At 40.5% G+C, this 23241-nt stretch overlaps 2 protein-coding genes across 4 annotated transcripts in view; one reads left to right on the top strand and one right to left on the bottom strand.

The window, feature by feature from the left end:
• On the top strand, positions 1 to 8525 carry ASTE1 (asteroid structure-specific endonuclease 1). Its single transcript, XM_083188603.1, has 5 exons — positions 1 to 387; positions 1546 to 2879; positions 3922 to 4132; positions 5491 to 5677; positions 7284 to 8525. The coding sequence occupies exons 2-5, from the start codon at positions 1569 to 1571 to the stop codon at positions 7573 to 7575; spliced, it is 2001 nt and encodes a 666-aa protein (XP_083044729.1). The 5' UTR covers positions 1 to 387; positions 1546 to 1568; the 3' UTR covers positions 7576 to 8525.
• A 6472-nt stretch (positions 8526 to 14997) lies between these two features.
• Positions 14998 to 23241, bottom strand: part of ATP2C1 (ATPase secretory pathway Ca2+ transporting 1) — a 97746-nt gene continuing 89502 nt past the window's right edge. For all 3 annotated transcript variants that reach the window (XM_083188610.1, XM_083188608.1, XM_083188609.1), the window contains 4 exons: positions 21852 to 21999; positions 21198 to 21293; positions 20370 to 20511; positions 14998 to 16505 (listed from right to left, as the gene is read on the bottom strand). In XM_083188610.1, coding sequence (XP_083044736.1) covers positions 16375 to 16505; positions 20370 to 20511; positions 21198 to 21293; positions 21852 to 21999 — 517 coding nt within the window. In that variant the 3' untranslated portion in view covers positions 14998 to 16374. The remainder of the gene's footprint in view (positions 16506 to 20369; positions 20512 to 21197; positions 21294 to 21851; positions 22000 to 23241) is intronic.

Genomic DNA, 23241 nt, shown 5'->3' on the forward strand with positions numbered 1-23241 from the left:
ACGTCCTTCACAATGACGTCATCACACTGCGACCGCTCTGCTCTCAACTTTCTACCCTGGCTGTTGTTGCCCATGTGGGCTCAGTGCTACACTTGTCCCCGCAAAAAGGAGCATGACTTCTGCGTGTTGGAGGTCAGTTCCAGGCCCCAGCGTTCTGTAGCCTGGTGCTCTGCAGCAAGTGACATGTCATACATGTGTCATGTGAGCGCTGTGCCCGCATATTCCCTGTTGTTAGAGGATGCAGTGAATGATTGCGTGTCTGTGTAGCTGTCAGCGGCATCCAGTCCCCGCTATAATTACTCTGTGATAGTCACTCTGTGCCCTGTTCTGGGTGTGCTAGTGGGAGATGGCACCCCCTGATTTCTGAGGATACAGCTACATTACATGGTGAGTGCCTTCATTTGTCAGTTTCCAGAGGAAAGGAACTGCTTTCTGTAATGTCAGACTGTTCATATAAAATAAGACTAGTAAAGTGTTGCTCAGTGAGACCAGAACTTAGGGTGTCTGATATGGTGTCTGAGGCTTCAGTATATACTGACATCGGAATCCTGACTGTTCTATTAAACAAAATTTTTATTAATGAGATGCCAAGGATACATGTATGAAAAACATAAAAAGAATGTAAGATATAAAGACATTATAACGGTCCAAATGAGTACAATCAACACAATACTGAAGGATCTATGTAAAGGTTCCACAACCTGGACCAAATATAGAGGCATCTCTTTTTGGTTTTAAGGGTGATATTATATAATACTTATAAACAGATATAAATAATACAAGATATATACACATACATACTTACATGCATACCTACATAAATTACATATATATACACTTATACACACATACATACATCTACTTCTAAATATACATATCCATGCATACATACACATATAAAATTACATAAAAATACTGTTATAAGTTACAGAAACCATAATGAGAAAGAATTTTAGAAAGTTAATAGGAAAGAAAAGGTGGGTGAAAAAGAGAAGGAAAACCAGAAGAAGAAAAGAGGGTGGGGAAGGGGGGGGGGGGGGGGGGAATCCTGACTGTTAAATGCCCCACCGTCGGAATCCCAACTGACAGGGGCTATTCTCGCTCATGGGGGTCCACTGCAATGCAGTTGCAGAGATGGCATGCAGCAAACTCTGTATACAGAGGTATAGTCACATGTATTGGGGAAACACAATATAGCCGCAAATGAAACTCTGAATCTTGCTCCCAGTGCCACTGGCACTAGGTGTTTTTACAACCCAAGATAAAGTGTAAAGGAACACGCTTCATAAACTTGCAGTTTAAATTATTTCCATGGAAACCATTTGCAGAGAAGGGTAAATATGTAACGTTACAGTTTTTACATTTATATCCAATTTATTTTAGACAAGGCGTATTTAGTGTGTAAGTAGCATGATGGACTGTAAAACGCACTGAAGGCCAAGACCACCCATAATTTGCCATCCATTATATACAGAGTAGACATTTTTGTTGTGTTCTGTTTTTAAAAATGTCCCTGTTGAGATAATGATGTGTTCTGTGTTGTAGAACTTCCGGCTTCTGTTCTCAAGATGGGAATTCAAGGATTAATGAGCTTTGTGGGCGATAATGGTAATTTCTTCCATGATTTGCAGATGAAAAACATAAAAATAATAATTGACGGTAACAATTTGTATCACAAATTGTACTTCGACTCTGGCTTGGATCGTTTACATGGCGGGGACTATGACGCATTCACTGATATCCTAAATAAATTCTTTGAAAGTTTGACTAGGTGCAATGTACAACCCTATGTTGTGCTTGATGGCGGCTGTGATTTTTCTGATAAGAAAATAGAAACCCTAAAGCAACGCTTTAAGGAAAAAATCAAAGCGGTAGTAAGCCTTTCGAATGGAAGGGGTGGAAGTGTGCTTCCTCTCCTGGTCAGAGAGGTCTACATCCAGGTCTTGAGAAAGCTGCAGGTGCCCTTTGTACAGTGTTTTTCAGAGGCTGATCGAGAAATCGTGGCATTAGCCAATCTGTGGAATTGCCCAGTACTTACCTTTGACAGCGATTTCTGTATCTTTGATGTGAAGGCTGGTTATTGTCCTCAGAATTTCTTTCAGTGGAAAAATATTGTCACTACTGGAAACGGAGAAAGTTATATCCCAGCTCGGAGTTTTTCAGTACAGAAATTTTGTAAATATTTCAACAATATAAACATGTCCTTGTTGCCTCTCTTTGCTGTTCTCATGGGAAATGACTACATCAGTCTGACAGCACTGGAGACCTTCTTTAGTACTGTGCACTTGCCAATAGGAAACCGTGGGCGCAGTGGACAGAAACACACTCGAATTTGTGGACTATTGAACTGGTTGTCTGAATTTGAGTCTGTGGAAGAAGCCATGAATAATGTGCTGAAACATCTTCGGCTAAAGGACCGCGACTCAGTCAGACAGCTCCTGTATTCCGCTATAGAAGAGTACAGCCTTTGTGACATTGTAAACCTTGAACAGTATTTTCAGTCTGGTACATACGTCTCTCCAACTGCAGTTGAGAGGAACCTGCCTGATTGGGTGAAGACTGCTTTAGCAAGAGGGGAGCTGTCTCCGTTTCTAAGTGATGCCCTGATGCTGAGGAGAGTGTTTCTTCATGTTCAGGTTGAAGACACAAAGAGGCCATCTGCTCATTTTGTTACACAACCTATTCGCAAAGTGATCTATGCAATGCTTTTTCACATGTACCAGAATGCACAACAGGGGCCTGAAGGAAACAAGCAGCCAAATCAACACTTTGTTGTAGAATTTGACAGATTGGAAACTACTCTGAGAAAATCAACAGTTGAGATACGCTTTGATAATGGAGATTTCAATGATGATCTCTCACTTCAGAAGCTTCCAGAGGTAAGATAATAGAAATGTCGACCCACAGTGTTGTAAAGGTGTCAGGTTTTAAAAGCAGAGGCAGGTGGTTGACAGACATATCGCTGTACACAACCCGTGACTACTACCACGGCTGTTTCCATTCATGTCTATTATCCTATTTGCGGCAAATGTGACTAGTTTGCCATGAACGCAATGTCCTCAACATTCCTTAGGAATGCATAGTGTTTACACACACTGCAACTAGTTGTGGTAGGTGATTTCATGTAAGATCAGTACGGAAACACCCACATATATCAGCCATTCAGTGGAATAGCCGATATACTGTACCCAGCTTTAGAACATTCTTTGCACTTACAGTAGGTTTCTATTTATGAGTGGGGACATTTTAAATAGAGCTTATTTAAGAAACCTTTGAATCATAGGCCATATAAAGCTTTTAGTGTTCATTGTAGCAACCTGCCTCTTTAAAAAAACATGCACTTCCCCTTCCTGCCTGGGGTGTCACTCTGCTGTGGTGCTTATAGTATAGGTCTGGTCTGCATATCAGTGCTGACATACAGACCACACTGTGCTAGAAGCACCAATGCAGAGAATGACACCCTAGCTAGGGAAGAGGAACTGCACAGGTTTGGAAGATGCAGGGTGCTACAACTAACACTAGGTTTTTTAGCAGAGCTTTAAATAAGTCCTCCAACCCCATTAGGCGCAATAGACACGTTTTTTTGGCTTTATCTACAATGGAGTGTTTGTTTCACGAAGAGCTGCACAAAAGGCACTGCCCCTTTAAGTGATAGGCAGTTACAGTGATAAAATGTACATATTTAGGAAACAAAGCTTGGAAAGTCACAGATTTTTCCTTCAAGTTCTAGATATTAGGGAAATATTTTAAGTCCAAGGAGACGTCAGTCAGACATCTTGTTCTTGATTTTTTTTTATATTTGTTTAAAATGTTACTCAAATAATGTATTAATTGAGGTTGTTGTGCTGGAGGAAAGGACAGTCTGGGACGTATAGTCCTGCAACTGGCATACAGTAGGTTGACTCTGTTCTTCTCTTTCAGCTTCCTTTGGAAACACGTATAAATCTGCTCCTACGGCCCCTTGACTTGAGAATGGATGACGTAGCATCTGTGCCCCCTGATTACCAGCTTATAGTGGCTATAGTCAATTACTGGATCAGACATGCAGACCCCAAAGTGAAACCACATCATTTAAAAGCCCTATTAATGGGAATTGTTTATGGAGAAACATACAATACTCTAAATAATCCAGGTATATATTTAGACAGATGAGTCCAGGATTTTTTTCTTAATGGATTTTAGTGATGTTTATTACGAAGGGGAAATTGTATCAACTTGTACCTATCAATGCATAGAATGTACTTGAAATAATAGATTGAATCTGATTGGTTGCTATGGGCAACTTCTCCACCCTAGCAAACTCGACACATCTTCCCCCTAAGAGAGAATAGACATGTAAGAAATATTCGCACAGACATACTTTTTATGATTCTTCCTATTTAGCTTTGTTTTTGCCTGAGCATCTGGAACACTTCTTTGTGGTACATTTTAAAAATGTATTGATTTAAGTAGACAGGCAGTTTTTAATCTGCACATGTACAAAAAGGGCGCCAGGTAGGGGCAAAGGTGGTTGGTTGTTTGGCTTAATTTTTTTTTTTTAAATACCACCGCTGCAATGCCGGCACTTTGTCTCTCTATGGGTGTCCACAACATCCATGGATGTCGGGCAATTGTGACTAGACAATAAAAATTGCCTAGCAAGTTAGCCAGGATCGCACCATGTTTACAGGTCTTTTCCTCTGTGGGCAACAGGGATGTGCGGCTTCCCCTGCATCGCTATCACCAGGCAAAATAGATATGGCAGGCAAGGCAATTTTCACTATGCTAATTACTTAATCAAAAGAGAGCGCTTGGAACAAAAAGGTGCAAATATTTTTATTGACATTAACATATAGATTAATAAGCAAGCAGCCTAAAAGACAACTTCTGATGTCAGCCGGTAATTAGCATATTTAAAGAATATAATCAATCCTTGTGACCCAGATATACTCACAGCTTTAAGTATATTTAAGTGACCAGTCCACCCAGACCGTTTGCGCACAGACCCTGCAGTCGGATAGATAGCCAGCCAAAAGGACTCACTTGCTGACACTCTGCTGAAGTGTGTGAAGTGTCTATAGATAATGGATCCATTTGGTAGCATGGTATATCGGGTCAATATATCCCCTTAACGCATTTCTCCGCTAAGATAGAATTGGCTTTAGTCAATATCACATGGGCTTAGTCAAAATTGGCTTAATTGGCCCACAAACCATTTGCATGCCACTTTGGGATCACCTCATTATTGGCAAGTATTCAGTGATTGTTTGCATGAATACAGTACATAACGTCACATAGAAGACTGATCAGGTCTATGGTTTCTTTGATTTAAAATAAACGACAGACTGGTTAAATAAATGTCAACATACTGTATGGATCAGTTAAATGAAGCTGTATAAATGTTAAACCTTGTCATTTTTCTAGTAAATTAGGTCTGTGTTATAATGTCTCAGGTTACCTCTAAACTCCTCCTCCTTCTCCATGATATAATTCACCATTATTTTTCTACAGAGCTGCAGGGAGATGGCATCAAGTTAGTGTGTGAGCACATGCGCAGGATAAAGATAGAAGGCGCACAGCAGAGAAAACAGAACTGGGAAGATCTGCACATACTGTGCCAATGGCAGTGCTGTCTGCAGATGGTCATGCACTTCAATCAGTTACTTTCTACACCATTGCCAGAGCCTGACATTACCAGGTCAGAAAAGGGATGCACGCATGTGCACCATAATATCAAATGTCAGAATGTTGATACTGTTAAAATGTCGACACATGTTTACTCATACAAAATATTGACAGTCAAATGTCGACAGGTGATATCGGTGTTAATATATTGACAATAGGTTTAAATTAGGCGACAACTGGCATTTTGTGGGTGTTGTCACTTCAAAAGTCAACATTGTAATTATTAATCTGTTGAAGCAGAAAAATGTGCCACTGTCGATTGAGTATTACTAAGGTAACTTTTACATTACAAGTTTTCACTGCAGACTAAAGCTGGGTGCACACTATTTGGGCTATCAATTTTGACTACAGTCATCATTGATAACAAGTTAATGCAAATTGCACCGTGTTTTGCTATGCCCAATCATGATTCGATCCTGATGTGTAGCATCAGAATGGAAAGTAGAAATAGACTGCAGCACAGTCTTTCTATTATCCCTGCACAGTCTAGAATCTGCAACCGCAACATCAGCCCGTGTGTATACACTATGGAGGTCATTCTGGTTGACTCGCAAAGCTACGGATTTCACAGATTTGTTAGTCAAAGAAAGTACACTCCGCCCTCGCACAGCGAATGTCCTTCGATATTTGCCGACTATCTATGATTTCTAAAGCGTTTGCAAATCGAAGTCACTCTCTGGTGAATCAGATTTGCGGCGCCCTGGTACGGGAACAGGGTGGGCAGCTGGCATCAGGTGACTTCAGCTGCCTGCACCCACGTCATGGCCAAACTATCATGGGGATGCCCATAAAATGCTGGGCGTTCCCATGGGCGCTACCTCCCCCTGCCCACACTGCTCCGAGCCGGCAACTAGGCAAGTCACCACATCCGTTCACACAGATAGCCTGCACATGCGCATAAGGGAATATGCTCATACTCAGGCCTTTGCCATCGCATAGCATTATTGTTTTTGTACCAGAAAGATGCACGGTGGAAATGCATCGGGGTATTCTTCTTTGAATTGAATTAAATAAGAAGTGGTTGATAGGCCTACAGTCAAAAGGTTAATACTGGCAGGAAAAGGCCAACATGACAATGGTAGACACATGAAACGGTCGACATTTCCCCCTCCCATTGTTTGGATTTTTTCCTACTTTACCATCCACTGGGACTACAATTTCGAATGGTAAGCGTTACACTAATTGGAGATCCGTGTCGACATTGACTGAGAAAACCCTGTAATACACTTATGTCAAACTCTTCCATGAAGACCATGTGAGTGTGTCAACTTTTTGACTGTCAACCTAGACACTGTAGGCCTTTCAATCCACACCCAACTAAATCTTCCCATACATGATTTCTAAACACGAGACTCTAGCCACACGTACACTTAAATTAATGATTGACATTCTTTAATATTACACCAATTCGATACTGCGCGTTCCCCCCCCCCCCCCCTTCCAGTAACAGAATATATTTTAGTTGCCCCAGGTGACTAATTTTCATGTGTTTTACACACCATATTTCTCCAGATGTGGTATATAAGAATAATAGAATGCCATGCTGTAGCATTTATTAATGTGTTCTGTATACTACAAAATTATGATTTGTGTAGTTACACATTTCTCTCCTTGCTCAGACTTTACAGCGGTTCTCTTGTATACTATCTGACGCAGAAGATCAAGTCTTCACCCACAACAGAAGAATTACTTAAGCCATGTCCACCTCTGGAAAAGCTGTACCGGGACTGTACTTCTGCTGTAATGTCCATCCTCCCTCATGACCCCTTCCAGAGTACTAAGTCAGCAGCAAGCAAATCTAGGAAAAGGGCAAAAGCAAGGAAGAAAGGTACCAATACTAAAGCCATGGTGGAGGATCCATTACAGGGTGACATTAGCAACAGATTTGCTGGCCTGTTACTAGAAGACTGACTGCACAGGACATGCTTCTGCAACAGTGACTGCTTTCCTTATGAGCATTATAAACTTCATTTGAGATTTATCCAATTGAAAAAAACAGAAAAAAAACACAAGATGGTAAATAAGACCACCTCAGACAAGTACAAATGTTCCGACAGCTGTAGACTGCCAAATACAAAAAATGTACGGTATATGTCTAAATGAGAAAGGAAAAGGGGATGTGCCATAGTGCAGTAAAATTCAGTATTCATAAAAAATCTGCAAACATTGCCCATCACACAAACAGTAGGGACCTGTACCCTGTTATACATCTGTGTGGGTGGATTACCACATGGTTTTATAATACAGCGCAGCAGCTTAAGATGTTAGCTGTGCAGGATTAGTGTCCACACAGGCCGGGAGCTCCACCTCTGCTGGACAGGACATATCAATCCAAGCACTTGCTACCACCGCTGGCTATGAAAGAACGATCATGTCAGATAGGCCACACCTCAAATAGGTTTCATCGTTCAACGTATATATAACCTTAATACCATTAAACTTTTTTGGGGGAGGAATCGAGATAGTAGAAAATGTCCGCAAATTCACCAAAATACATGAATTTTTTTTTTTTTTGTTGATGCTAAATTTGTTACCCAGGCTAAAAATTAGTACTACGATTGAGTAGGGTAAGTCGGATTCAGCCCAAAAAACTTTTTTGCCCATGATTGAATACCCTAGACTCAGACTGTCAGGGACAAGACCATACAGTGTCAGGAACCAGATCTATTGCGGATAGCTGGGGTAAACACAGGATGACTGGATGTTTTTAAATTTACTCCTGAAGAGAAGTAGTTTTTGTACTGGTCACTCTCAGATATAGGATTTTTTTGCTCCTATTTTAAAAAATTATTTTAGCAATCAGATTTAATATATTGCTGTAACATATTAGTAAGCCTTATGGAACATGTATTTTGCACCAGTATAATAAATGTTTGAATAAAAAAAAATGACTTGTGTGTATGGCTTGATTTTGTGTATGCTTATTAGTGTTGGGCACCAGTTACCAAAAATAAATTGTTTAAATGACATATTTCATCCAACATGCATCCGAAGCCCAATCTGTAAAGTTGGGCAGAATTTGCACAAAAGTACTCGCTGCCTCATAGAGCAGCAAGCCCAAGAAGTGTACGAGATTGGGTGCATTTGCCAGTATTTAAGTGTTACTTCCAATCAAACACTACATGGACAAACAGAAGCAAATATTTTCTCTCACCACATACCTGATCCAAAGGATGACCTATAAATCGCAATTTATTTAATTTTCAAATTCTCTCAATAAGAAAATTCTGGCCTTCGGGCCATACAACCAAAACTGTAGGGCTCCGTGATTCAAAAATGATAACCACCGCCTTAAACCGTGGAACTCTTAATTCGGAGCATTTAACTGAAGATTGTAATTGGCTTTCAAAATGATGAAACCCCTTTAATAAACGGGATGCGGTCATCTATTAGAATGAACTTAGGTCTACAGTCATTAGGTCAACCCCACTAGGTCGACTGGCAGGAAGGTCGACCTGACTTAAGGTCGACATGGGCCAAGGTCGACATGACTTAAGGTCGAATTTGCATAAAGGTCGACATGGGGGTTTTCACAGTTTTTTGTGCCAACAGGCGGTATTTCATGCCCTACCATCCACTAGGGCGTGGAGGAGGTTATTAAAGGTGTGGCGAGCGAAGCGAGCCACCGTGCCCGAAGCATTGCGAGCGAAGCGAGCGATGCGAGGGTCCGATTTTCATTGCCAACTGTGTCCATGTCGACTGTGTCGACATTCGGATAAAAAAAACAGTGCATTTATGCAAATTCGACCTTAAGTCATGTCGACCTTGGCCCATGTCGACCTAGTGGGGTCGACCTAATGACTGTAGACCTAAGTTTATTCTGACAGATGTACCGATTCCTAATAAACATGTGAATTTAACAAACTTTTTTTATACTTTTATTTACATGACAATTTTATTATTATGCAATCCCCCTCAGCATAAAAATAAAATACAATTTAAATCAAAATGATAAAAAAATAACAACACATACACAGACAATAAGATGTTAACAAAAAAGGCGCATATATATTATAGCACAATAAAAGTTCCTTAGGATAATCCTATATATCCTCAATAAAACTCCCTTAAAGGATGATTTATCTTCAGAGATGATGCTTGGTAATTGTTCTCTAAATTCTTGCAATGGACATTTAATTCAATGTCCCATTAATCCTTCATATATATGGATAATCTCACTTTTAACCAGCAATTAAGAATAAAGTTCAAAGGGCAACAGCTCTCAGAAATTGTCATAGCGAGTACAGACCATATACATCCATATCCCCTGCACATGCAATGTTCTCATACAGTACCACTCCCAGCTACTGGTCGCTTCCTATATTGTAGCTGTGTGATTCTGCAGGGGGTCGTGAAGTCTCACCGCTCAATTCCTCCTGATAACGTTCGTCGGCTTCCTCAATCTGATGAAGCCACCGGTGTTATCAGGTGGGAGAAACGCAGAATTGAGTCAGGTTTCCAACTTTACGTTGGTTATTACACTGTGAGCAGTCTGAGTGGGGAGACTTCAGGACCCCCTGCTTCATCACACAGCTACATTATAGGAAGCAAGCAGTAGCTGGGAGTGGTATGAGAACGTTGCATGAGCAGGTGATATGGATGTATAAGGTTTATGTTTATATGTCTATGCTCGCTCTAACAATTTCTAAGAGCTGTTGCCCTTTTAAAGCCCTTTTAGAAATTATCTATATATTTGCCCTTTTAGAAATTATCTATATATTAAGGGTTAACGGGACATTGCTCTCTAAATTCTAGCAATGGACATTTAATTCAAATACCAGGCCTCATTTCTGAAAATAATTATCCTTTTAAAGGAATTTTTTTCAAGGATATATAGAATTATATTAAGGAACTTTTAGCTTCATATAATATATATGCTAATTTTTTTATTATCTGTTATTTGTTTTATAATTTTGATAATTATTATTTCTCCTTCGTACAGCAGGGGATACTGCAGTCGACACGATTGGGGATAGAGAAGGTGTACTAGAGTGGGCACTTTAAGAAATTTTATGTGGTAGGTTCCTCCCCCCACTGTCCCCACCCTTAGAAAAAGTCCCCTACACCTTTTCTCCTAAGGAAGATTAGGTTTTTATTTATAGATTAGGCTTCTTTTTACACAGTTGAGGAGTAAAGGCAGACACTTCAAGGTCTGCCTGCTACGTGGGGCCCTGGAGAGGTCTGGTCTACACTGCACGGTGTTCCTTCATGACCCGGCCACCAGCGATTCTGTTCTGGGGACCAGTCGCAGCTGCTTGCGGCTGGCGTTACAGATCCAGGGCCTTTTGCCATGTCTCCAGGGACTATGGCTGCAGGTCATGGCGCTATGCGCCCCAGTGGCGGCGACCAAAGTACTGGTAGTTTCCAGAGAGTAGACCAGGCATGTCCAAACTGTGGCCCTCCAGCTGTTGTGAAACTACACATCCCAGCATGTCTTGCCATAGTTTTAGCATTCCTCATCAGCAAAGCTGTGGCAAGGCATGCTGGGATGTGTAGTTTCACAACAGCTGGAGGGCCATAGTTTGGACATGCCTGGAGTAGACACTATTAGACTGACAACCGCTACATGTAGCCTTCTGTCAGCCACTGGCGAGAGCTGAGTTCGCGCAGTGCGTTCTCCACTCTGGGCTGTTTAGTCAGTTTGAATTCAACGCCATGTTTTTACAAGCGTGGGCAGGTGGCCAGCCAAGGGGGTGCAGAGCTTCTTCCTCAGACGGCTGGCGCCTTTACAGCAGTGGGCACCATCTTAAGCACACGCTGATCTCCTCTCCAACTGGTGGCAGGCCCCAGTCCTCCTGGTCCCTGCACAGCCTCATCGCTCCCTCCCTACACTTAAGGGACACTAAGTCGACAGAGGGTCCATACATGCCCACACACATTATTTGGGGGATTTGTGGCTTCTCTCTCCCTATTGTCACCCAGGCCCTTGTTACGGGTATATCTGGGTGTGTGTGTGTGAGCGATATGTTGACTGTGTTTATTCTCCAGCACAATATCAGGTAGGGCTACTTTATCTAAAGCAGCTCTCAAAGTATTCGCCTACAAAACTGCAAGGAACAATACACTCAGCATATAAAGGGCATTTCCTTATGTGAGACATGGTATTCTGCAGTGCAAGTACCTGTTAATGTTGCACAAAAACCACCTGCAGCACAAGCAGATTTAAATCAACTGGCTAGTGATATATTTCATTCTGGTCTATCTAATTTAGCTGCAGAGCTGGCAGTGTCCCACAGAGATAGGGATGTACTTCATGATCAGTTTGAAAAGATGGCTTCTACTGAGCCAATGTGGGCTAAGATCCTCATACAGTCAGTTGATTCTTTGACACAGTCTGCCGCAGGTCCTCCTCAGGTCCCAGCCAAGCGTAAAGCTATTTCTTCACTTTACCAGGCTACAGGAGGGTGAATTTCCTTTAGCTGCTGAAGAGGATCTTCTGCAGGAAGAATTTGGTGAGAAGGATCCTCAGGGTATTGATGCTCCAGCACAAGTTTCTATTTTGAGTCATACTCAAAAACAGTCGGTAACTTTTCCAGATTATTCTGAATTGGAAAACCCTTTAATGACCATCTGGAAAACACCTGATAACAAGTTTTAAATGTCTAGACGCATGAAAATGTTGTACCCTTTTTCACATGAAAAGTGGGAGAATTCTCCACCAGCTGATGTTTCAGTTGCCCGCCCGTCAAAACATACTACCCTACCTGTTCCGGGGTCAGTCATTTTGAAAGAGGCTCCAGTCTGGACACTACTTTAAAGTCTATTTATACCACGACGGGTGTGCTTTTATATCCGGCTCTCATATCTGCATGAGTGAGTAGAACCATGGAAAAATGTGCGGATGAGCTCGACATAGGCAGCATGTTTGTCAAGGATGCTGCTTCCTACACCACCACTTGCACAAGGGCCTGATTTTCCAACTTTGTGCTATCCTGGACACTAATTTCCTCTCAAGATTTCACGAGTCAGTGTGAATAAACCCCTCCTATCCAGAGTCAACAAAGAGTTCCCTGCCTGATTTTTGGCAGAGCTGTCCTTGTATGGTGGTACAATCTTCGTTAGCTCTAAATTGGAAAAATACTTTGCCACAAATCTCTACTCTGAAACATCAGGTGTGGCATGTAGCAGCTATGGAGGGCAATAACCTACTACCTTCCTACCATATACAGTATATCATACATAAAAATGTAACTTTAAATCTATGCATTTTAAGAATACAAGGAAGTGCAAACTTCTGATATGCTCTAAAACCTTGTAGAACACACATTTATACATACAGTAAAATAAGTGGTAGGATATCTTTATATTTTGTTTATACTCATACTTAATTGTACTTATCCATATTAAATAAGGGACAACAAAATCTTTACTGAAAAACAATCTTGGAAGATTAAACGGTTTCCAAAAATTACCCCCCAAAAAAATCACAAAAAAAGGGATAGCCTTAGTATCTCTGGGGTACTGCATATTTACAAAAGCAGCAACTATCTCAGCATATTTTATCTTAAGAGTAAAACCAACACTATTCTGTGTGACACAAACTGGGCTTTGTAGTTCATATTAGTGCCATTTTAAAAATTGAGGTCAAAGCCACCAATTTGTAAATACACCCCATATAGCTGATATTTGTTGGATGATGACTTTCAGAAAAAATGATGGCTTCATACTTACAGTTTAAAAGCATAAAAACTAAACAAGCTTCAATCATTTTTAAACTGTCTTATATTGCCAGAAACCCTCTCAATTAACTAGAGAAACAGTGTATAAACTATGGAGGAGGATTTAGCTTTATGGTGAAGTAGTAACAAAGTTTGGTGACTGAGGGATGTGTGATGAGACCATCTGAATGATAGCTCACTGTAAATTTCCAGTCTAGCACACACAATGGCTTCCTTCTCGTTTCATTTTTTTTTTTATATTATCCTATTAATATGGCACCACAAGAGATATTCAGCACCCATAATTATATAACATACATAAACAAATAAGAAAAGTAGGAAACTGACTTACAGTTGAAAATAATAGAGGACAAGCACAGGATATATAAACAGCTTCATCAGCATACAACACTGAAATAGGGTGGCAGAAAATCAATAGATTTGGTGTCATCGATGATGGCGTAAGTTAAACTGGCCATATATCTACAGATTTATTGGCAGATCTGACAGTTTGCTTTGAAATGCTGCCAAACTGTCATTCAGATACTACCAGACTTTTGTTCCAACCAGCCAGATCTGACAACCAATCTGGAGATGTATGGCCAGCTTAAGAGAAAGAAAAGTGCAGGGAAGAGCTTAAACCAGGCATGTCAAACTATGGCCCTCCAGCTGTTGTGAAACTATAAGTCCCATCATGCCTTGCTACAGTTTTGCTATTCGGTAATGCTGCTAAAACTATAGCAAGGCATGCTGGGATGTGTAGTTTCACAACAGCTGGAGGACCATAGTTTGGACATGCCTGGCTTGCACACTAAAGATAGTTTTATTATTATATTTATAGTAGGTTTCGACATGGCAAAATCCTCAGTCGCATACATTTGCAAATATTTGGTAGGCCACCATCAAGGGTAAGGCGTCATTGTTCTGGTGGTCCCTATGCTACATATGCATTACTAGGCCATCATTTTTAATGCATTTCTAAACTGAAAGCAAACATACCTGAAGGGACCACAAAATACAATAAAAGTATCAGTATACCCTCCAGCACCTGGTCCCATTCATGACTCACAGAACAGGCATACACTGTATAGAAGTTGGTCAAATCAGTTAATTGGCCCATGCTACAAGTATGTATAGGGCCAAACACTCCAACCCCCCAGAACAATACAAATAGGCCAGAATAAACAGACATCACCACATAGATTGTATGTACTGTACTTTTGCTGGCCTATTTGCAGTGTCCTGGGGAAATGTTTTGAGTTTGTGGTTTAGATTCACCCTCAATTACATGCATGAATGATGGGCCAATAAAAATGATTTGAGCAACTTCCATTCTCTGCATTCCATATTTCAACCAGATAATTTCTCCCTGATAGGGGTTTAAACCCAATTATTTGAGCCACATAGACTGCCATTTTTAAAAAGGTCTTTATGTAACATAGGAAATCTTCAAAATGATCTACTCTTACTAATGATTACTGTATGTGAATTTAAGTGAAATGAAAAGAACTGCTGAATTATTTTTCTGTGTACCCATAGAATGAAGCCCAACACATAACGCACTTGACTGTGCTACAGAGAGGGTGGGCGTTTTCAAATTGGAAATCATGTGCCAAATATGGCTACATTATGAGATAAACAGGTAAAGCTAAGAAACAAGGGGGAATACTGCATGTTATATTGCATCGTAGTATGCTTTAATTTCAACAGAAGGTTTGAATAATTAAACAGAGCAAAGTCAAGGAACATAAAAAAGGAATTCAAATGAAGTTGCAGAAAACCAGTGCATGTCTATGTTCTAGAGGTGCAAATTATTATTTGGTAATGCATCCTAGGGTTATTCCATCAATATATATATACCAGTACATAATAATTGTAAACTATTAAGAATGTTTAATTTGACATCAGCTGAACAAGATTAGAAATAAAACAAAAATATATACAAAAAATGCAGAGAAGTTATATTTACAGAATAACTTACAATATTTTACTGCACATTTATACAAAGTGTGAAAATAAACCCTATTAACAGATTTGTTGTCTAATAAAACAAATATTTCACACACACACACACACACACACACACACACACACACACACACTTTCTCTCTCTCAAAACTGTGGGATGATTCTAAGGTACAAATATAATTAAAGTAGGATATCTGAAAAATAAAAAGAAAATTCGGAAAAGAGAACATTATGAATTTACGGACATTTATCAAATTAGGGTAAAAAATAATTAAACAAATTCATTTTTCCAATACAGTAACAAATGTATGGTAGAGTTAGATGTCCAAACATTGGAAAAATAAATGAATGACAAAAAAAAAGTAAATCAGTATATGCTTTGCTATAATAATACAGTGTATCAATAAAAATGTTTTAAAATAAAGATGATTACAGTAGTTCTTGACCATTGCCTCTGTTTGGACACTCATTTGAATGCACAACGGGGTCAATCGGACTTACCTGCTGAGACGCTGGGTGGCAGACATTTAATAAGACGAAGTTTAAGAACACAAGCAAAACAAGAGGCTTCTACAGTGTTCCCTCCTGTTCAATACTATATAGTATTGTATAGCAGGTCATGTGCATTAACAGAAGTATGTATGATCAGGGCAAACATGGCACATACTGTGCATTTCACTTACACTGCGTTCTAGACATTAGAAAACTTTATTTTAATAAAAACCCACCAAGAAGCAGAATTATATACATATAAAAAATCATTTGACTACATAAGTATTTTGTTTGACTGTACAAAAAAACAACCCTTGAACCAAAGTTTTGGTGTAGAGAAAAGGCAGAAACCAACACAAAAGGTTTTGTTTTCTTTTAGTTACTTCTGCATTACATCAGGAGTCTGAATACTTTAATGGTTCCGAAACATTCATTTTCTCTTGCACTGTGAAACAGACACACACCGTTTTGCCAAATATATCCATCATGGTGTGTCATTCCTGAGTAGTCCATTCTGTCCCGCAGTCTTCATAGTACCTGGAAATGTAAGCACTACCTCCCAATACGTAGCTTAGAAACAATGCAATATGCATCATACATCGAGGAACAAGGCGGACAGAGATCCTTTGCGCTTCTGAAGTCCCTCTTGGCTGCGTTCTACTTTCTTTATAATTTCTGACACAATACATACAGAAGATGTAAGTCCTATTAAGAACAGGATATCTAAAAAAATAAATAAAAAAATTAACCCGTTAGCAAAAATCAACCACCACATATGACTGCACATTTTGACATCTTCTAGTTCATAACAATCTATTATTATGGATATTAATTTTTTTTCTCCCATATGAACCTGCAGTGCATATTCAGTGTTCTAAAACGACATGATCAGAGGAGACCGGTTCAGCAATGACAAATGCTGACTGCCATCACTAAAAAGCTGCCCACTGGGTGCTATAATGGTCAGAGGTTTTAAACCGAAGTTGTCATAAAGTGCTGCAAGTTTAAGCTCCAAGTAGAGACACATGGTCCACACTTTTGCACTCAGCACATATGTTATTTAATACTTACCATTCCAGAGTATCGCAGTGGCATTGATGCACAAATCATTATGAATATTAGATGGCAGAAATGGTTCCTGGCAATTTCCCCATGAGCACTATAAAAACCACCAGGAAAATAACCATCACATGCACAGTAGACTTTGGCAGGGCATCTGTCTACTCACTTGTAATGCCCGCTAGAGATAAAGGGGTCCAAAGAGAAACTACACATGTTCCCTTCCTCTTTTAATATGCCCCTGGTTCAAAGACCAACACCTAGATGGGTGTGGATCGTATTGTCAACCCGACAGGCAGCAAGGGCGACAGGGTTTTAGGTCGACAGGTGTCTAGGTTGACAGGTCGCAAGGTCGCCATGGGTTTTTCACTGTTTTTTCTGTGCTCGGCACACTATTTTATTCTACCAACACGCCCTAGTGGATGGTAGGGCATGAAATACCACCTGTCGGCACATGTCGGCTCAAAGAACAGTGAAAAAACCCATGTCGACCATGCGACCTAACTCATGTCGCCCTAAAACCATGTCGCCCTAAAACCATGTCGACCTAGAACCCTGTCGACCTTGTTGCCTGACGACCCAACGGTGTTGACCTAATGACTGTCGAGCTAAGTCGGGTCAACAATACAACCGTATCCCCACCTACACTAGGGATTCCAATCCTGGCAATGGGTTTTGGTGGGATCCCGTGATTTCGGCCATTTTTGCCTGGAATTTCAATCCCTGGATTGGAGCCTGCGCAGCCACACAAATGCCTACCCTCTCCGCTGCATCCCCCGGCTCTTCACACCCTCTCCGCACATCTCACCCCCTTGTTCGCCCGACCATATCCACCGGCCCGCCCACTACGCCGCATGTGCATGCACACCTGGTGCGCAGTGTATGCCTGCCTGCTGAAGGACTGCTTCTAAGCAGTTCCTGGCACGGCGTCAGGAGGCCAATCCCAAAATCAACAGTTTTCAATCCCGGGATTACAAAAAATGTATTTAACTAATCTTTTATAATTAAAGTTAGCACTTTTCTAATAGCAGGCAATAATGAAAAGGTAGTGATTTCCCAAACAATGTTATCATCCCACATGGTCTTAGAGTGGGATACAAAGCAGCTATTTTATAATGATTTAGAGTACACTGAAAAGGGATTGGCAGCCGTTTGAACCACAAAAAAAAAACTAGTAATTTGTTTGACGGTGCCCATACACGCTTTGAGAATAGCATGCGTTATGGGCTAGATCGCATTGAATCGCATGGCATGCGTTTTGCATGCACATACTTTTTGTACTGTGCGATGCTATCGCACCTTGTATGGGGGCCTTAAGTTATTTTTACAGTTGTTAAAATGTGCACTGATGGACCCGGCAGCAAACTGCTTCTTACAAGTCAATGTCTCCTGAAACCAAGAATTACAGTACAGTAGCTGGTATGTTTAGCACAAGCTTAACACAGGAAGGCAGAGTTATTAAGCATGGAGAAAAGATAAAATTGTAGGTGATAGCGCAGCAGCCTGTCATTTTTCAAACCCAGCTTGTAACTTGACAGCTATTAACTGATTGGGTGTTATCACATTCGATTTTTTGCTCTTCTCCAGGCTTAATACATCTGCCCCACAGTGCCTTATCCCAAAGACTACCATTCCTCTGCAATGAAGCATTGTGTTTTTTTTTTTTCACAACAAAAGTTAAAAATGGTTGGCGTAAGAATGACACATGTTTTAAATGTCCTGAATAGTAAAGCTAGGTACACACTATAAGATTTCAGTCCTTACAAAATCAGGGTGATTTTTTAACAATTGGACTTTACTAATTTTCTGCCATACCACACGTAATGTGCATATTTGTGCCCACAAGAAGGATGCTGTGATCAGGATAAAGGCTAAAAAAAAAATAATGGGCAGATTATCTGGAATGCCCACGCACTGCATCACTATCTCTATATTGAGGCAGATATTCAGTCTTGGTCGATCAATCTGATATATGGGCATGTGTGCGTCAATGATTTCTCCAGTTTATCGGCGAACCCCCAAAATGATCATTGGTCACCGCATCCAACCTTATGGAGCACAAGGCATAGTCTGCAGAATAATGAACACTATGCATACTTGCAACTTCCAGAAGAGATGGGTCGGTCGCGAATGAGACAGATCTTTTAAATAGCTAATTTAAAAGAGACAGTGGGCTATTGCTCACTAAAAGGTGAATGGCCATTCTTCCGTTCAGTTTCATTTTGCATTTGCCTGAGCACAGCAGTGCCACACATAGTAGCTTAGAGGAACTGTACTGGCTGACTCGGGGTTGTAGTTCATCCAGCTCCGCAGAGTCCAATCCACACCATGACTGAGCTCAGCACTGCCGCCTGTGGCAGCTGAGATGTACTAACTCCAGAGAGTATTGCATTGGAGCTGCTGAGTGCTGAATAACAGGGCTGCTGCAAAACTTGAAGCACCACAGGTACCAGCAGAGGATTTGATACAGCTGTATGCTGCACAAAGGAGTGTACCCAGTACCAGAAGCAGCATAGTATCACAGAAAGGTGACCGCACAGTCTCACTCACAGACACACAGGCTTTGGCTAGGCAGTGTACATGTTTTTTTTTTATATATTAGATCCGTGTTTGCTCGGCTGTGTAGTACTTTTAACTTTTATTTTACAGCACCAGATTTATGAAGTAAAGATCCAGTGAGCTGGGCTCCATCTGTCTGTGCCTCCCACTTGCTTAACTTCCTGCTGTATCACACCAGTGACCACTAACAGCCATGTGCAACATGTCTGGTATCAAATGGTCCCCCGCCTGGCTTCATTTACACACTTGTGTGTGTGGTGTTGAACGCATTGAGGCCTGATGTTGTGGGGATAATCATTTAGGGGCTTTATCGGACAAGACGGTGTGTCAGCTGTTCTGCTGATTATATTGGGCAAAATTTACTAAGATGAAAGTTGTATTTCAAATGGAATGTTTTTTTCCATAGCGAGTCTGCGGGTAGTCCAAAAGAACCGGATCTTTCCACTGGGCGCTCATGGTGCACCCCGCTCTCTTTAGTGGGTCGCTTTGCCCATCTCTAACTTCCAGATGTTCGCAAGCAATCAGCGGATCACAGATCTACCCCAAATTGCTCTGTGAAATCAGGACAGTATAATATTTCACACAAACACAAAAAAAAAGTTATCTAACATTTAATAACAGGACAGAAATCATGAAAAAAAAATGTAGGAGGCTAAACACTTAATAAAAAACATTTGGATAATGGGCCTTATTCTGGTTCACTCCCAGAGGCCGATGTAACATGTGCATAGAGAATTAGATTTGGGTGAGTTATGTTGTTTCTGTGCAGGGTAAATACTGACTGCTTTATTTCTACAATATAGCTCTCACTTTGAAGAAAAACCCCACCCAAATCTAATTCTATCTGCACAATTAACATCTACCCCACCTGCAGCGCACATGGTTTTGTCCATTTGAGACTGAGAGTGAACTAAAATAAGGCCCAATATGCTGAAAATTGCTATACAGTTCATCCTTCTTTTTAAATACCTTGAATGCTGAGACTTTCAGTCTGAAAAACTTTTTGTAGAGGTGGGAAGTAAATGACGAGTAACTGACCCATGATAGAACCAAGAACTGCATAACAGAACATTTTGTTACTGCACAAGCCAATCTCAAAAATAGATTTGGTCTGTAAAAGAAAAACAAAAACACCATTAATATTGAGATTAATCCCCTGGTATCCAATTACCAATGGCAATTTACTGCAGCTAATTACCAATGACAGGGCTATTTAACTAGGCCCGATGCTGGAACTTCTCTGAAATTTTATTTTGATAGGATCTAGTATGGAACTATAACAGATATACTGAATATTGCTCAGAACAAGATAGGAGGTGTACTGCTATCAAACCACCCCAACATTGCTGGTGTTACGTTATGAGCACAATTCAATACACAAAGATATGTAGTGCAGAGTAAATAATTGGTAAGGTTTAATGAATAAAAAATATAAAATATTCATATAACCCAACTGCCTTATGGGTGGAACAGACCATATAAGTGCATCGGATTACTGTATATACTGAAATGTTCTTCGTACATTCAAAAATCTCTCGCTAACCTCAAAGTCCCAAATATATATTCGTTGCAACAGGTTACCAATAGCGGCATCCTGCTTAGTTCGTAATACCAGTATATAATTGTCCAGGACCAACAAATGATTCTGCAAATTATGTCTAAAATACTTTTTTTTCAAATGGTATACTTTATTTTTTAGCTGATAAAGCTACAGTAATCTTCCATGGGGTACACAACTGTGACACATGTAACCAACAAAACGCTTATACTTTGGGTGTTTAGAGAAAGTGGTCTCACCTGTGATCGTGAACTTAGTGCATTAAACATGTCAAAAAACACAAAGCAGGTAAAAGTCATTGTTGTGTCTCTTGGCGTGATTAGATTATCCCGCAACTGGCGAAACAATGAAAAATCAGTTAACTTATTATAGCGACTTTACAAACATACGTAGGGGTGAGGCAGACGGAGTTATTGGATGTCTGGACAGAACTGACCCTCTGATCATCAATAATCAATACTAGAGTTTATAGCCTTAATGATTTCAGAGTGCACCTCATGTGCTAGACATAGTAATTGAATGAAAGAATGACCCAAGTGATAGATAGTAATCAATAGGGTAAAACCCCTAAACCTCTATAATAAGAGACATCAGTACTGCCCACGCTTAATCATACTACAGTACTCCTTACTCTGTAAGGTGCGTATCATCTCTATGCGCTCAGTACCACATAATGCAGTTGCATTGTATGCGTTTGTGATCTGAATAGCAATGAACACATGCATCATGTGGCTAATGAATTACTACATCAATGAGAACCATACAGGTTACCATACACATTAACACTGATATGGTTGCTCAGACAGAATTCCCAGCTTCTGTGTTAAATTGTAATGTAACAAGTAAATAAGCTGTGTAATATACGTATACATATAAAGACTGACAAAACATACCTCTCTCCAGAAAACAAACAAAGTACCGCACACAATGATAATAGAAGAGATGAGAATTTTAATGATCAGGTTCTTGGTCAGAATGCTATCCTTAAGGTTTCTTGGTGGCTTCCTTATAACATCCTTGTCCACTGGCTCCACTCCGAGGCTAAAAGGGAAGAGAAAAATACATAAATGGGAAGGTATGGTGCTTTTCAATCTATAGGCCTTTGTTTTAGCCAGAATTCCACACTTTACAGTATCAATGAACTACATGGCCATAAGTACTGTATGTATACAAGACATATAATGTTTGCCCATTTAGGCCACACCAATTGCATAAAAGAAACAAAATCAAGCATACAGCCATAAAATCTCTACAGCTAAACATTAGCAGTAGATTTTAAATGTGGTCCTGAAATAGGATAACTACTCAGTTCAGAAAATATCTTCCCTACTGCATCTGCCAGGGTCAACTAGAAGTGCTTTCATTTAATTTAAGGGTACTTGTTTCCTAGAACGGTGCCCACGATATTGATCTTAGGCATCGTAAGGAAAAAAATTGCGTCGGTCGCATCGCATGCGGCCAAAAAATTGCATGCGATGCGACCGACGCGATTACCACGATTTTACATAGGGAACAATGTTAAATGGCCCAATTGACCCGATTTCACATAGGGAACAATGTTAAATGGACCACAGACCCCAAATAGCCACCCTGAAGTGTGAAATGGCCCCCCCAATTGTTGACGCCACTCCGCGATCAACGTCAACCCGAAGCGGGCGAGCGCAGCGAGCCCGAGAGGGGCGGCGGTACGCGTCCTCCGACCTTTTCATACCCCCACTATCCACGTGGGTGTGGAGTTGAGAATAGAAAGTGCGTGGCGAGCCCCGCGAGGGGACGCGGATACCTTCACAGCTATACGCGTCCCCTCGCCGCATGCGAGGTTTACATTTTACCATGCATTTCTATGTAAAATCGCGGACATCGCATCGGTCGCATCGCGGCATGCGATGCCCGCCGTTCTAGGAAACAAGTACCAATTTAAGACAAAAACTGGGATTGGCCTAACTTGTGGTAATCAAGATTTGAAGACATTACAAGTCAAAACTATACAACGCTGTGGAGGAGCTGCACGATCTCTTGGAGCAAGAACAGCCTAATCTTATAGCTGTAGGCCACACAAGGTCCCTATACTGTATTATGACACACTAGCATCGGATGGAAAATTCTCACAGTATTTTAGTACATTTAAATGGACATTGGGATTTGAATGGTAACGTCATCACACTATAGTCTATGCAATAATTATCAATATATATATATTTTTAAATAATGTCCATTTAAATGAACAATAGGTCACAAAGGGGTAAGGCGTACGGGCAGCTTTAGTTACATAAGTGCAGGTTG

This window comes from Crinia signifera, chromosome 5 (assembly GCF_055691185.1).
Source record: "Crinia signifera chromosome 5, ASM5569118v1, whole genome shotgun sequence".
Taxonomy (NCBI): Eukaryota; Metazoa; Chordata; class Amphibia; order Anura; family Myobatrachidae; genus Crinia; species Crinia signifera.

Excerpts from the sequence above, each read along its gene's own strand:
- ASTE1 (XM_083188603.1), top strand. The coding sequence starts at position 1,569 with ATGGGAATTCAAGGATTAATGAGCTTTGTGGGCGATAATGGTAATTTC. Across the intron at positions 2,880-3,921 it reads CACTTCAGAAGCTTCCAGAG|CTTCCTTTGGAAACACGTAT; the intron begins GTAAGATAATAG and ends CTTCTCTTTCAG. Across the intron at positions 4,133-5,490 it reads CAATACTCTAAATAATCCAG|AGCTGCAGGGAGATGGCATC; the intron begins GTATATATTTAG and ends ATTTTTCTACAG.